Here is a 15659-nt window from a genome sequence, read left to right as displayed (position 1 = left end):
GAAAATTAGTCCAATTATTTCATAAGAAATACTTGACAGTATATCAAATTACCACATAAGCTATCAAGTTTAAAATTTAAAATTGGTATTGAAGATGCTCTAATGATAAAGGTTTTGATAAGCTTAACGATTAATGTGTTTATCTTAATATTTTTTTTCTCAATTCAATATATATGTGTGTCGGCCCACAAAAGTCCGAACCAAAGGGGAGCTGTCATGTATTCGGGCAGTGGGACCCGCAAATAGCTCTCCACCTCATACCCTCTGCTTTGGCCACGTGGGCCCTCGACAAATAGATTCGTATCTCTACGCGCCATCTAGACTCGACTACCACTTTGCATCAGAATCTTAAAACTAATACAAATTAGCGCTCAAGAAACCCCAAAAAAATCAAAAATAAAAAATTAAATAAGAAGAGTGGAAAAGCCTTTCCCTGGATTTGGGTTTTGTTTCGATTCCTACACTTTGAACTTTCCCCCTCAGCGTGGATCAAGCTAAGGCTAGGGTTTTCTCTGATCGGCGCGATCCATCTCCATCTCCACGGAACGTCACTGTAAGTTCCGTTTTTTTTTTTTTTTTTTCAAAAAATTTAATCCTTTCACTTTTAATTTCCGAAATCTTCACGGTTCAATGTACTTGCTGATTATTATTTCAAAATCGAGACATACTGATACATATGTATGCGTAGTTACATATTAGAATGTATGTACGTATGTTATGTTTTGCTTTTAGACTATTCCGTTTGGTTTCGGAGAAATTGAAATAGAAAGTGCAGTATGAAGCTGGTTTTGTGTGGCGTGAAGGTTGTGTGTTGCTTTGGTCTCTAAAGATGGAGGGGTTTTTTTTTTCCACAAGACTGTCATTTAAATTAAAAATATCACTTAATTATGATAGAACTATGGAATTTGTATGTCCTTCATGTTACATGTATTTTGTATCTTGCTTTTACCTCTGATTATTGATATGAAACTACTACTCATGGTAGCAAGTGCTTTGTAAAAATATTTGGAATGATATTTGCTTTACTTGTGAAACGTTTTCGGTTGTTTATAGGTTGAAGCGGTTACAGTAAGTAGCACCTATCAAAAGCATTGTTCGCCACTCTGTTGCACATCATGAATTGAGTTGGGTTCTCGATGAGTTTAAGGCTTTTGATAATGTTATAGAATGATGAAACCATATTGGAGGATATATGAGTTTGAGGCTAATTAAACTGGGATTGGGCAATTTGATGCTTATGTGAATGTAGATCAAAGAAGTAGTCATTGAGGATGGATGATGATGGTGACATTGATATTTTTTTCTCCAATTGGAACAACAAGAATCCCACGGATCGCCTTTTTATTGTCTCTTGCCTTATCGCTGCTTTAGTTGGAATTTTGACTATAGCCTACTCCGCATTCCAATGGAGGAGAAATATCAATCTAAGTTGGATGAAAGCAATAGCCAGGTCAAAGAAAAATCCAAAAGCACGTCACAAAGTTCCTATAGCTCCTCATAGTTGGGTTTTAGAATCGGTATCTCGTGGAAAGAACTTGAATTGCTGTGTATGCTTAAAGTCCATGAGCCCTTCTCAAACTCTTGGACCGATGACAGCTTCAGACAGTTTTAGTCACCGTTGCAGTATTTGTGGTGCAGCGTCTCACCTAAGCTGCTCTTCTAGTGCGCACAAGGATTGCAAGTGTGTATCCATGATGGGGTATGAGCATGTGATGCACCAATGGGCTGTCCGTTGGAATGAGGTAACAGATCAACCCGATGAAACTTCTTTCTGCAGCTTTTGTGAAGAGCCATGTAGTGGGTCTTTTCTTGGTGGATCCCCAATATGGTGCTGCTTGTGGTGTCAAAGACTGGTACATGTTGATTGCCACAGTAGCTTGTCCAATGAAACAGGTGATATTTGTGATTTAGGTCCATTCAGAAGGTTGATTCTATCCCCTCTTCATGTAAAGGAATTGAACCAGACTTCCCCTGGTGGATTTTTGAGCTCCCTTACTCAGGGGGCCAATGAGATAGCCTCTTCAGTACGTGCAACTATTAGGAGTCAGAGCAAGAAGTCCAAGCATGGAAATGAAACCTCTGTTGATACAGGAAATAGTGGTAGTACTGGGGATATGTCCACAGAAAGCACAGCTGATACTCATCAAGCTGTTAATGGTTCTCGTGAAATTGAGGAAAACCGTAATGGTAATTTGAATGTGGATTTGCAGCACCAAGATGGTGATGTAGATAGGAAATTGGATTCTAAGCCTAGTTTCAAAAGGAGCTCGTCAAGCAATAAGAAGGATGAGTCTCAGGTTTTAGGGATGAAACAAAAATACGAGTTGATTGATTTGTCACCAGATGCAAGACCCTTGTTAGTTTTTATCAACAAGAAGAGTGGGGCTCAGCGTGGGAATTCACTGAGGCAACGATTGAATATTCTTCTCAATCCTGTTCAGGTTTGATTTCTCTACCATCTTGATTAATTGGAAAAATATATTTGCCTTCATTTGTTTAGCCCGGTGAGGTCTTTAAGTAAGGTTTAAGGTTTAAATTTCTGTAATGTGTAAAAAAGATTTCCCTTCTTTTCTTTTCAAATGAGCCAAGTAAGGTTATTACTAAGGCTTAAGGTTTAAATCTCCATTTTTGAAAAATTAAGATTTACTAGTTTAGCCCCTTAGCGAAACAGGAAGTCCTAACAGTAAATTCTAATTTTTGATGGTTATCTACATCACATGCTGGGCTCTCTCCTCAGTTCATTTCTATGGAGTTTGGTTAATATTTCTGATATATCATATATTGTTGCTTAATTGTTGCATGTGCTTGTGTTTCATGTAGGTTTTTGAGCTGAGCTCAACACAAGGACCGGAGGCGGGTCTTTATTTATTCAGAAAGGTGCTGCACTTCAGAGTTCTTGTTTGTGGGGGAGATGGTACTGTTGGTTGGGTTCTGAATGCCATCGAAAAGCAAAACTTTGTGTCTCCTCCTCCAGTTGCTATTCTACCTGCCGGAACAGGGAATGATCTGGCTAGAGTTTTGTCATGGGGAGGTGGTTTGGGCTCAGTGGAGAGACAAGGAGGCCTTTGCACAGTTTTGCACCACATAGAGCATGCTGCAGTAACCATTCTTGATCGTTGGAAGGTAGCAATTGTAAATCAACAGGGGAAGCAGCTCCAATCGCCAAAGTTTATGAACAACTATCTCGGTAAGTAATCATATTACCTTGTGATCATCTGGTTTATAAATGGGATAACTCAGAGTAGTTAGTTGGAGTGCTGGATTTTGGTTGGATTTTTCTGGTTCTCAGGTTCTTAGTATGTCTATAGTTATTGACTTGAGTTATGGCTCCAACTAAGTTCTCAAATCAGCTCACATTAGTTTTCTGCCCCTAGTCTTACTTGGTTGTACTGGGTCAGTTATCAAGTGGTTTGTTGTTTATTATGAAAAATATTGCCAATTGGTTTGGCTTTACATCTTTACTGTCTTCTGATTTTTCAGTCTGTATAAATAACATACTGTTACTGTTAATTGGATTTCTTCTGTAAGAAAAAAAGGAAAAAATAAATAAAAATTTGCCCGGACTCAAAACTTAATGGTCTGTGTTGGAGTTTATTCTGCGGATATTCTAAAACAGTCTACAATGAACCAATGGCTATTTTGGTTGTTTGATGAGTCAGTTTGGCTACTATACTTTTGAGATTTAACAACATATACTTTGTACTAACTGCATGGGGATTATTATTACTTCTGTGCCGCTTTATTTATGCACTACATCACGTTGACTGGGCTCTCATTTGTCTTCGCATTCATAACCAACTCTGGCATGCTTCATTTGCAGGAATTGGGTGTGATGCAAAGGTTGCTCTGGACATTCATAATCTACGGGAGGAGAATCCAGAGAAGTTTTATAATCAGGTAATGCCAAACCTTAACTAAAGCGGAATTCAAATCAATCTCCCTTACACTGTACTAGGCATTAGACTCTGGTGGATCGGTTCTTGAGTTTAGTAGTAATAGGGGAACTATGGAGCAGAGGCTAGTGCACTATTGGAGTCCGAGATCAAATGTGGTTATAACTTATAAATCATAATGGAATTAAAGTTGATATCATACTTCAACCTGTGTGGATCACATTTTAAATCTGTCTGCTGCTTCTTGTTGCAATTGTTGTTTGTTTGTAGTTTTATTTGGATTTTACTTTGAGACTTCCTACTTAAGCTGTTGACATCAGTTATGTTGTTGCAATTGTTATATACCTGCAGTTCATGAATAAAGTCCTTTATGCAAGAGAAGGTGCTAAGGGTATAATGGATAGAACATTTGTGGATTTTCCTTGGCAAGTTCGAGTTGAAGTAGATGGTGTTGAGATAGAGGTCCCTGAGGTGCGTATGAAAAGATTTTAACCATAAGGACACAACACTTCGCTGATTCAGAAATCATCACCATATTGCTTGAGCTTTGGCTCTCTGGATATATAATGGTTGACTAATTTTGAGATTATCACTGCTGGACAATTTCTAATTTTTAGCATATTTTCAGGATGCCGAAGGTGTACTTGTTGCGAATATTGGAAGCTACATGGGCGGTGTAGATTTGTGGCAAAATGAAGATGAAACTTATGATAATTTTGATCCACAATCTATGCATGATAAAATACTTGAGGTTGTGAGCATTTCTGGAACATGGCACCTTGGGAAACTTCAGGTATTTGGGTATTTGTGGATGCTCTACCTCTTAATATGTGATACACATACTTACATATTGGAATGTTGTTTTTTGCTAGTTGATTTTTCCAGAATATTAGGATATGTTGTTTTAGCATAAATACTCGTTTGGCTGTTTTGATTATTTACTTTGGCTTGTGGTCCCTAAAGTTTGGTAATTTCAATTTATAATAGATCACTATAATTGGTAATGCGTGCTATGTCTCTGAACTGCTGTTCTGTTTGGGACAGGTTGGGCTTTCTCGTGCTCGAAGACTGGCACAGGGGCAGTCAATTAAGATACATCTTTTTGCTGCATTGCCTGTTCAGGTTGATGGGGAGCCTTGGTTTCAGCAACCTTGCACATTGGCTATATCCCACCACGGCCAGGTCTCTCTCTCTCTCTCTCTCTCTCTCTCTCTCTCTCTCTCTCTCTCTCTCTCTCTCTCTCTCGACAAAAGGGTGTTGATTAGTTTCATCAAATTTAGGCTTTACTTGCAATATTTCCTATAGATTCTCTTCCAATGACAATCTAGTTTATAGCTAAATCTTTCTCTACTTATGTCATATTATCTCATGTGGTGTTCAGGCCTTCATGTTGAAGAGGGCTGCTGAGGAGCCACTTGGTCATGCAGCTGCCATTATCACTGATGTTCTTGAGAATGCCGAGACCAATCATGTAATAAGTGCTGTGCAGAAGCGAGCTCTTCTTCAAGAAATGGCGCTGAGGCTGACTTAGAAGTTTCCTCAAGCTGCTTAGATTAGTAATCAAAGTTTTGATTGCATCTTCCTTTTCTTTCTTTCGGAAATATTGACATGTTGTATACTCCATATCACCACATGTATCTTTCTTTTTGTGGTTTTAATAGGATGCTTCTAGTTGGAGCATGGTTGTAAATGAACCTTGTTGAACATCAATGGAAAGGGAACTTCACAGAGTTTTGTTGATAACAGACTAAGACAAACTGCTATGTATTGTTTTTGCATTTTACAGTTTTGATTTATAAGGACATTTGGATTGAGGAAATCATATATTACAAGGCTTGAAATTGGGTATGAAATTACATGCTCGGCTCGGTTTTGATGGCAGACTAGAATACTACGCTTAATTATGCTATACATAGTTGATCAAACTCCAGGCAAGTTGGGGAGGGGTGAGGACCTGAAATCAGTCATTCCTTGGCTTGTTCTTGAGAAATCCTTGCTTCACTTTCCTCCATGCCCTTGTCACAAACCCCATCGAAGCTGCCCCAGGAGGCCTTGTACTCGGCTTTTTGTCTGTGGTGGCAGCCGCACAAGACAGCTGCTGCTGGCACAGAATTCTCTTGGGTGTCTTGACACTTTCTTTGTAAATGCGACTCAAGCCTTGTGTACAAAAGGGTGAATTGAAGCAGTACTTGTAATGAGGGGACGATGCTTTGGAAGCTTGAATGGCTTTGTTAAGTTGGTGAGTCACAGCTCGAAGCTCATACGAGTCATATAAGGTGCTACCGTTGTGCCTCGGGCTCAGCCTCCATATGGGGCTTAATGTGTGGGGAGGACGATCATGTGTTGCAGTGATCATTCTTTGTGGGTCTTTCTCAATTGGGATTTCCAGAAATGTTGCTAGGTCTATGTGTGTTGAAGCTTCTCCCATGTTCTTTTTTTTTCTTTTCTGGTTTTGTTTTGTTTTGTTTTGAGAGAGAGAGAGAGAGAGAGAGAGAGAGAGAGAGAGAGAGTGGTTAAGGGTTGTTTATTAGGTTTAAGAAAGTGGTTATGGGTGGATGCGGATGGGTAGTTTACCTTGTAAGTGACGTTGGTTAAGTAAATGTTAATGTCAAAAGCTAGAGACTTGCATTGTTTTATACGTCCTCAATAGGGCATGTTCTCAGATGGAGATTAAAATCTCAATTCTCCCTCGTTGTCATCTTTACAACTGATCAATGCAACTTTTTTTTCTTTTTGAAAAAAAAGGGTTTTTGGCATTGTGGAGGTGGAAAGTGCTATTTCTCATTATATGTCTGCATGTGCTTGTTTGCTTTCTAATCTTGTAACTGGTCTGACATGTCTAAATTCCAAACTCAACTCTAATTACCTGCAAATAAACAAAGCTCTTATGCAAGTATTGACTTTTGGGTTGGGAGACATGTTAGTGTCTCATGACGCGTAGTCGTGCCATAATCTTATAAAGCAAGTGAGCTTACAGCTTAGATCTGCTTTCTTTCTTTAAAACTACTCTTAAGTAATTAAACTTCTTTTCGTAGTTACCTCTCAAATCTCCTCCATACATATCGTTACCAGAGAAAGAGAGAGTGGAGGGTCCTCTAAGTTCATTCATCTAAGATAGGATAGTCTAAGTTAGCGAATTACTTATTAATTAAATTTCGAAGATAAATATTATTAGATTAACAACTAGAGGCACCATCGGAGCGTGATGAAAAAAACATAAAATATTTATAAGTGACTCATAAAATCTTCCATTTTTATTTACAAAACGCATTAATACTTACCTTTCAAATTCTATTAAAACAAATGGAATGATTTCAAACCATGAAACCCATATATTATATATAACAACTCACATCCTATGAAAGTGTTTTAAAATTGAAACCAGAAAACAAACTTACATTCATAAAAGTAAAACTCTTATGAAGGAAAAATATATTGTTGCCAATACTCACCAAAGGTCAAGGAAATCATTACGAAGTCAAAGCTTGCAACTACCCCATTTATGACGTTCTGTTAGTCTAAACTTTACTGTGTGCGCCCGATCTCATACACAACTTTTATCACGATAATTCCACTAATTTATTATGTCACAAGCATAGCATGCGAGATGAATTTATATACAAATAAATGTTGCGGTATGATGGTAACACTAACATTGTGTTACAAGTCTATTCAAATTATAACACGTATTTGTATCGTTTATAAACTTCATTATTAATTTAGAATTTAGAAACGAGATTGTATTTTCCACATTCATTTACATATTTTTTGTTAGACCACATTCATGTACTTAGTAAGTGAATGTATGCAAATCCTGTTAAGTAAGGTAACTTAATAAATATGCAATCCTGCTGCTCTGCCTCTGCTCCTCTGAGTCTGGTTGCATTTGTAATTTATTTCACGCTTTGCCATCATCAACTTTGATTTTCTTTGTGCTGATTTGTGGGCATCTTCTCAGGTATCAACACGTTAATCTCATTTGTTTCTTTTTGTTTCTGAATCAAGGTCATCATTAACTGCCACTTTTCTTCAATTTTATATGTATAAATTGCAATCCCATGGCTTTCATCTTACTCAAAGATTCTCCAAACCCCACCAAGCACGTCCTTTCTGCACTTTGAAGCTTCCTTTTCACTAGCTATGGTAAAACTCAGTTACATGAACATCACATCACATGCCATGGAAAAGTACCAACTAAGACATGCTGTTTGTGTAGTGGCACATGAACCAAAAACGCGTTATGTCCAGCTTTTACTCATTGTGATCAGCCATTTGTTGTAATGTGATCTATGGGTTTGGTCAGACTCAGACCCTTGATATTGATATAAAACTTTGTTTTTATGCAAAACCGATTTTTCTTCTTCTGTTTTCTGTGTGTTTTAGATTTAGTGAGATGGGTAGTCTTGGAAATTTGACTTTGATAAGTGGTTTTCATTCTTTGGAAGAGAAAATAGTGGGTGGCAGAATTTCCCTTGTTTGTTACTGAAAGGCGTGTTTGGAAACGTGTTGAACGCTCCAGTCCAGCTTTCTTTTAATCTGTCTGACTTTGCTTTGGTGTGTGAAAGTACATAGATAGATGTAGATCTTACAAGTTACAAGTGGCTTTTGGGTAGTATTTAAAGGTCTTTGGTCTCTTACTTTCCTGTACTAGTTGCAGTTGTAGTTGTGGTCTCTCTCTCCTATTCTCTCTATAGTTCTGGTGGTCTCTCTCTCTCTCTCTCTCTCTCTCCCCTATTTCCATATTTGAAGTCTACAGAAAGCTTCTTCTTCTTGAGGTACTTCATTGTGAACTTTAAGGCCTACAGGGACCCTTTGTAAATTAGGTTCATATTTCATCATTTTCTTGCATATTTGGATGCTTAACTGATGTGACTTTTTTGAATTCTCTTGTGTGTTTATTTTCACTTGTAGAAGTACTCTGTTTTCATCTTTGTTCTATTTTCACTTGTAATATAGAAACCTTTATGCTTTTGGTTTTGTTTGTGTGTGGAAGGACAATGCTAGATGTAGTCAAACTTATGCCAAATTAAAGGTCGTGTCTCTTCTCTTTAGTTCGGTTGAAATGCAATTGGTTTTTCCGTAGATTGGAAAATTTGACTCCATAAGCTTTGACAGGTTCATGTCATTGTCATGTAGACCATTCCTGCATCTATGTTATAGCCAAAGTAGGCAGCTTCTATTCTGATCGTGGGAAAGAGGCAACCTATGGAGTTGACTGTAATTAGAAACTAATGTGATGAAGCAAATACTACTTGTTTTTTCTGTGTATAAAACAAGTTTTTGTAGCCCTTTACTTTATCTTGACAGATTGCTTCTTTCAGGTTTTTATTAACAGAACAAAATGGTGAAGATCTGTTGCATTGGAGCCGGCTATGTTGGGGGGCCAACCATGGCAGTAATTGCCCTCAAGTGCCCCGCCATTGAAGTAGCTGTGGTGGATATCTCTGCGCCCCGGATCGCAGCCTGGAATAGTGACCAGCTCCCCATTTATGAGCCAGGTCTTGATGAGATTGTGAAGCAGTGCAGAGGAAAGAACCTCTTCTTCAGCACTGCTGTAGAAAAGCATGTCTCTGAGGCAGACATAATTTTCGTTTCGGTTAACACCCCAACGAAAACTCAGGGTCTTGGAGCTGGCAAAGCTGCAGACTTGACTTATTGGGAAAGTGCAGCCCGGATGATTGCTGATGTTTCAAAGTCCAACAAGATTGTTGTTGAGAAATCAACTGTTCCAGTGAAAACTGCTGAGGCAATTGAAAAGATTCTCACCCACAATAGCAAGGGGATCAAGTATCAGATCCTTTCAAACCCAGAGTTTCTTGCTGAGGGTACAGCAATTGAGGACCTTTTTAGCCCCGACCGCGTTCTCATTGGAGGAAGAGAAACCCCTGATGGCCAGAAAGCAACCCAAGCATTGAAAGAAGTATATGCGCATTGGGTACCAGAAGACAGAATCATAACAACCAATCTTTGGTCAGCAGAACTCTCAAAGCTAGCTGCCAATGCCTTCCTGGCCCAGAGGATCTCATCTGTCAATGCCATGTCAGCTCTGTGTGAGGCTACTGGAGCAAATATCTCAGAAGTTGCCCATGCTGTTGGCAAGGACACCAGAATCGGACCCAAGTTCCTGAATGCTAGTGTTGGATTTGGAGGGTCTTGCTTTCAAAAGGACATACTCAACTTGGTCTATATCTGTGAGTGCAATGGCCTAACTGAAGTTGCAAACTACTGGAAACAAGTCATTAAGGTGAATGACTACCAAAAGAACCGATTTGTGAACAGGGTAGTTTCTTCAATGTTCAATACAGTTTCTGGTAAAAAGATTGCCATTCTTGGGTTTGCCTTCAAGAAAGATACCGGCGACACGAGGGAAACTCCTGCCATTGATGTTTGCAGGGGGCTGTTGGGGGACAAGGCACAGTTGAGCATATATGATCTGCAGGTCACAGAGGACCAGATCAGGAGAGATCTCTCAATGAAGAAATTTGATTGGGACCATCCAATTCATCTCCAGCCAATGAGCCTGGCTGCGGTCAAGGAAGTCAGTGTTGTTTGGGATGCTTATGAGGCAACCAAGGGTGCTCATGGGATCTGCATTCTTACTGAGTGGGATGAATTCAAGACACTTGATTACAAGAAGATTTTTGACAATATGCAGAAACCTGCATTTTTATTTGATGGAAGGAATGTTGTTGATGTTGAGAAGCTGAGAGAGATTGGATTCATTGTTTACTCAATTGGGAAGCCGTTGGATGCTTGGCTCAAGGACATGCCTGCTATGGCATAAGATGGAATTTTTTTTCTCAGTCACAGCTGCAGAAGTAATTCTTTGAAATTTTAATTTTCACCTCATGTTTTAACTTTACTTTTCACATGTATTACTAGTTGCTGTTATCTCACAGACACTTCTCAGAGGGAAATTCTTACCTTTTCTTTATATTTTTATATATTGGGGCATTATAAAATAAAATAAAAGTTCATTGATCTGATCTGAGTAATGAATTAAGCAAAGTCACCGTTTCCTTTTCCAATAATCTGGAGAGTAGCATTTAACTTTTAAGACCAGGCAAATGTAAAGCCTAAAAATTCAGAGATGCCACTTCAACAACAAAACTCTTTCAAAGCTAGATATACCTTGATTTATTTAAAGGCCTCTGCTTCCCAATTCACTTTGTAACAGAATTTTATGTTTTGAGTTATTGCCAGACTTAGGCATTTGCATGGGGCGGGTAGGCTGCATTAAAATGAAAGTCAAAAGATCTGATAATCTGTTTCAGAAATTGAATAATGTGATGCTCTCATTCAATACACATGATCTTGCTGATGCAACCCAAGAAGAAGAAAGAAGAAATCAGAAAGGCTTCAATTTTTGTAACACTTAAAAATGATTTTGTTTAGTCTTCTATCAACTAAGAGAAATAATATTTGATTAAGAGGTGCAACATAGTTGATTCAATGCTAACTATCTTATCAGAGGTGCTCAATGTATGATAATTATTCAACATGAGTATTTTAGTAGAATTTCGTCTCCTTTTGCTCTACCATCCCCAACCAACAAACCACCAGTCAAAGTGATATCTACAGTAATCTTCAAGTTCTCAATCCTGTTGTCCGGACCCTTCTCCACGAGGCATTTTCTTTGACATCGCTGCCATTGGTAAAAATATTTCAGCAATTCATAGAATCAAATGATATAAGAAACTCCTTTAAATAGAGTTACCAAGCAGTTATGTGATAGACTAATATACATGCAGTCATATAAGAAACACTGTTTAAATAGAGATATCAAGCCCATATTCCACTTCCACTCCCTTTGCAAAAATACGTTTCAATAACACATACTATAACGTACCTTCACGGACTGATCACCATTGATGCCAAGTTCAACTCTTCATCAGAATCAATCACTTCTTCAAAATTGTCAAAGGGATCTGCCTTTAGTCTTGGAGTCATTGATTCGAAACTATGAAATACAGGATCATCAAAATTAGGGGGTTTCAAGATAATGGAAGCCCTTTTATTTTGTACCTCTCATCTGTGCTATGAAATTGTGGGTAATCTGGAGCACTAAACAAAGTGATGAGCTTTCCTGACTCCACAATGTGATTGATGGTGTATCCTTCATCAATTTCCATTTGCCTAACTCCGACGCGCACACCAGAGTGCGACTAGGCATGCCTTTGAAAATACTGGTTTACATAAGGTTTTTGGTTCCTGAATTTCATGTTGATGGGGGGTTTTCTGTTTTTGGACATAAATTAAGCAAGTTAAGCTAGGGTTTTGCTGTGTTGGAGCTGTTGGTGTTGATATTGAGGTATAATTAAACTTTAATTATGTAATTAAATGTATATGTTGATTTTCTGTTAGGATTGATTGAGACTAATGTTTAGCTGTTTTGTGTGTGTTGGAATTGTTTACATGGTTTTCTGCTAGGATTGAGTTTAAATGCATGTGTTTTTGTGTAACATCCCGACCCAAAAATATCAATAATTTTGAATTCAATTAAATTTTAGTGTGAAATTACAATTTTGTCCTTGAGATAGGGGTAATTTATTCATTTTAGATTTGGAAGGATTTTGGGGGCAGTGACTGGTACTTTTACATAGATCGTACTGAGATGAGTCTGTAGACATGTACTGGGCTCATTTCGAAGTTGTAATGAAGAAGTTACAATCAAAACAAAATGAATGGCATAACCGTAATTTTTTAGAAGTTGGGTTTAATAAATCTGATTTTTTGTTTTGTTTCTCTCTCTCTCCCTCTCTCTCTCCCCGCCAGCAGCACGCTTCCCCCTTCGGTTTTCTTCCTAGCCGTGGCTTCGAAGAGCCACCGTCGCCACCACGGACCACCATCGGCCACGAGACTGGTCCCGTTAGAATCACCTCACTTCCATCTTCCTTTCCCAACCGATCCCAGCCCCGATCCGCTGCTGCCGTCGCCGAAAACAGCCACGAAACAGGCGGTTTTGGGCAAATTTTTCGTAAACATTCGGCTGCTCGTTCTCCCACTTCCGGCCACCATTTCCGACGATCCAGGTATGGATTTGGAACCTCTCGAGCTGTTATTTCTGCCAGTTGTGTTAGTTTTGGGAAATTTCTGCGTTTTGGAAGTCGTTTAAGCGATGGAAGTTTGGTCGGTTTTCGGCCTCCGATTCCGGCCACTTCCGTCGACTTTTTGGGGTAGGTCCAAGAACAAAAGTTGCTCCACTGCATGTGATTTACCTAACCTGGAAGTCTTGGCCGGCCGTTTGGAGTTTTTCCGGCCGCCGGAAATTCCTTTGGACACCCACGCGCTGCCGGCGCGTGGGAACAGTGTCGGCCTGTCATTGTGTCCTAAAATGATCCTTGTGTTTTCCTGAGTATAACGGTATTCTCGGATTTCAATTTGGTTGTCGTTTGATCGTCGATCGGATATCGCAAATTAGGCGTTATTCGGGTTCGATATGTTCGGACCATTGGATCGACTCCATTCCTTTATATGTTGATCTAGGCACTCCTAGGATCTTGTAGGATTTCGCGGATCGTGCATTGGAGCTCCGGATATTTCGATTTAATAACTGAAAGTTTGTATTTTACGATAACCGTCCGATCGCGAGTGATCCGACCGCTCGATTGAGACCAAACTCTCGGGACGTGTTTAGGAAACTCTGTTGGCCCTTTAGGAACTTTCAGATTGTAAATGGGAGGTTGTGGGAACCTTCATAACGACCCACCGTATTCCCCGCATGACGTGCCTTTGTAGGCCCTTCATGACGACTCACCGCATTCCTCGCATGACATGCATGTGCATGCCCTTCATGACGACCTACCGCATTCCTCGCATGACATGCATGTGTATGCCCTTCATGACGACACACTACAATCCCCGGATGATGTGCCTGTGCATGCCCTTCATGACGACCCAATGCTGTCCTTGCATGACGAGTGGCTGTAGACCCCGTCTCTACAGCTTGTATTTTTAGTTATAGACTCAGCGACAGAGCCCTCCACCTTGCCTAAGTGAAATTCTATTCTTTTGGCAGGCAATAGTTGTTTTTGAAATAGTTAAAAGGCATAACTGCACAATCAGTGGTGCTTAATTGTTTTGACATGTACCTCAGAGACGATATAAAGGATAAGCAATACTTATTTGACGGGGTGAAGCTCACTAAAGCAGAAGATCGCGAACTACAGTAATGGAAATGCAGTTACCTTGCTATGATTAGTCGGTGGTTATTGCTTAGTGTTTTATTACTCCAATAAACCAATTTTTAAAAAAGAAAAACTAATTTTAGTTATTTTGGCAGCAGATAAATCTATTACAGAATCTAATAATTTTCCCTATTTGTGAATCTTGTGCTACAATTACAAGAAACAAATGTACGAGCTGGTGAACAACAGGTCAGATAAGGTTGAGGATACCAATTTTGAAGCAGCAACACAACCAATCTTCAATTCATTGCCTTCCATAGCTTCTTACTTAGAATTTGAACACAACCTGTCATCACAGTCGCCTCAACTTCAAACCCCAATTGATTGGCCTCTTGATGGCAAGCTCACCCTCAACTGGGTCCAAAGCCTCATGTCCGTCTTCGACTGGGCATCTAGAAATCTTGAGCCGACCCAATTGCCAAACGTGTTTCTTGTTGAGGTTTTTGATAGCCTGGCCCTATTTAACTCCAAGATCCTCCACAAAAAGGCCAATTGCGTCACTATTAACAACTTAGCCCTTGAATCCACGGTCGTTGTCGTCGGAGACCTTCATGGGCAGTTGCATGACCTTTTTTTCCTTCTCCATGATGCTGGCTTTCCCTCAGAAAATCGATTCTTCGTCTTCAATGGCGATTATGTTGACAGAGGTGCTTGGGGTCTTGAAAGTTTCTTAATTTTGTTAGCTTGGAAAGTGCTCATGCCAAAGAGGGTGTATCTATTGCGAGGAAACCACGAATCAAAGTATTGCACTTCTGTTTATGGTTTTGAGAAGGAAGTGCTGACAAAATACAATGATAGAGGCAAACACGTGTATTGTAAATGTCTTGGGTGCTTTGAAGGTCTTCCCTCGTTGGTAAACACGTGTACACTGCACATGGAGGTCTTTTTCGCCACATGCCTGCTATCTCCAAGAAATCAAAGGGAAAGAAGAGTCGAAGAGCTTCAATCATGAACCTAGTTCGTTATCTCTAGGCTCTATTAAAGAACGGAATAAGGCTTAAAGATCAGTTCTTCATCTTCCATGGGAAGGTCCCAATGTGATTCCTGGTGATGTGCTGTGGTCGGATCCCTCAATATCTCCCGGCCTGTCTCCAAATATAGAGAGAGGCATTGGGCTGCTTTGGGGTCCTGATTGCACCGAGGATTTTCTCAAGAATTGTCAACTCAAATTGATTATTAGATCCCACGAAGGTCCTGATGCACGAGAAAATAGGCCAGGTCTTGGTGGAATGGATGAAGGGTACACCATCGATCACATTGTGGAGTCAGGAAAGCTCATCACTTTGTTTAGTGCTCCAGATTACCCATAATTTCAGAGCACAGAGGAGAGGTACAAAAATAAAGGGGCTTACATTATCTTGGAACCCCCTAATTTTGATGATCATGTATTTCATAGTTTCGAAGCAATTACTTCAAGGCCAAAGGCGGATCCCTTTTACAATTTTGAAGAAATGATTGATTCTGATGAAGAGTTGGACTTGGCATCAATGGTACAATCATAATCTTTAATCAACTCTAGCCCTTTTCTTTGCCTCAGATTCAGTTCCTTCTGGGTGAACAGATACTTCAAACTCTTATG

The 15659-nt window shown here is 39.5% G+C and overlaps 2 protein-coding genes, 1 long non-coding RNA gene and 1 pseudogene across 3 annotated transcripts; 3 read left to right on the top strand and 1 right to left on the bottom strand.

Annotated features, from left to right (window-relative positions):
- LOC18776799 (diacylglycerol kinase 1) lies at window positions 248-5676 on the top strand. The gene is made up of 8 exons (XM_007210274.2): window positions 248-553; window positions 1054-2441; window positions 2821-3187; window positions 3821-3897; window positions 4245-4364; window positions 4522-4686; window positions 4938-5075; window positions 5275-5676. The coding sequence occupies exons 2-8, from the start codon at window positions 1272-1274 to the stop codon at window positions 5422-5424; spliced, it is 2187 nt and encodes a 728-aa protein (XP_007210336.1). The 5' UTR covers window positions 248-553; window positions 1054-1271; the 3' UTR covers window positions 5425-5676.
- On the top strand, window positions 8526-10877 carry LOC18776928 (UDP-glucose 6-dehydrogenase 5). The gene is made up of 2 exons (XM_007209913.2): window positions 8526-8668; window positions 9215-10877. The coding sequence occupies exon 2, from the start codon at window positions 9235-9237 to the stop codon at window positions 10675-10677; it is 1443 nt and encodes a 480-aa protein (XP_007209975.1). The 5' UTR covers window positions 8526-8668; window positions 9215-9234; the 3' UTR covers window positions 10678-10877.
- LOC109949288 lies at window positions 11171-11845 on the bottom strand. Its single transcript, XR_002271860.1, has 2 exons — window positions 11743-11845; window positions 11171-11538 (listed from the first exon to the last, which is right to left on the bottom strand). It is a non-coding gene; the product is annotated as an uncharacterized LOC109949288 (long non-coding RNA).
- LOC18777945 lies at window positions 12643-15627 on the top strand (annotated as a pseudogene).

Source organism: Prunus persica, chromosome G5 (genome assembly GCF_000346465.2).
Source record: "Prunus persica cultivar Lovell chromosome G5, Prunus_persica_NCBIv2, whole genome shotgun sequence".
Classification (NCBI taxonomy): domain Eukaryota; kingdom Viridiplantae; phylum Streptophyta; class Magnoliopsida; order Rosales; family Rosaceae; genus Prunus; species Prunus persica.
This window is presented reverse-complemented; position numbering and strand designations above follow the sequence as displayed.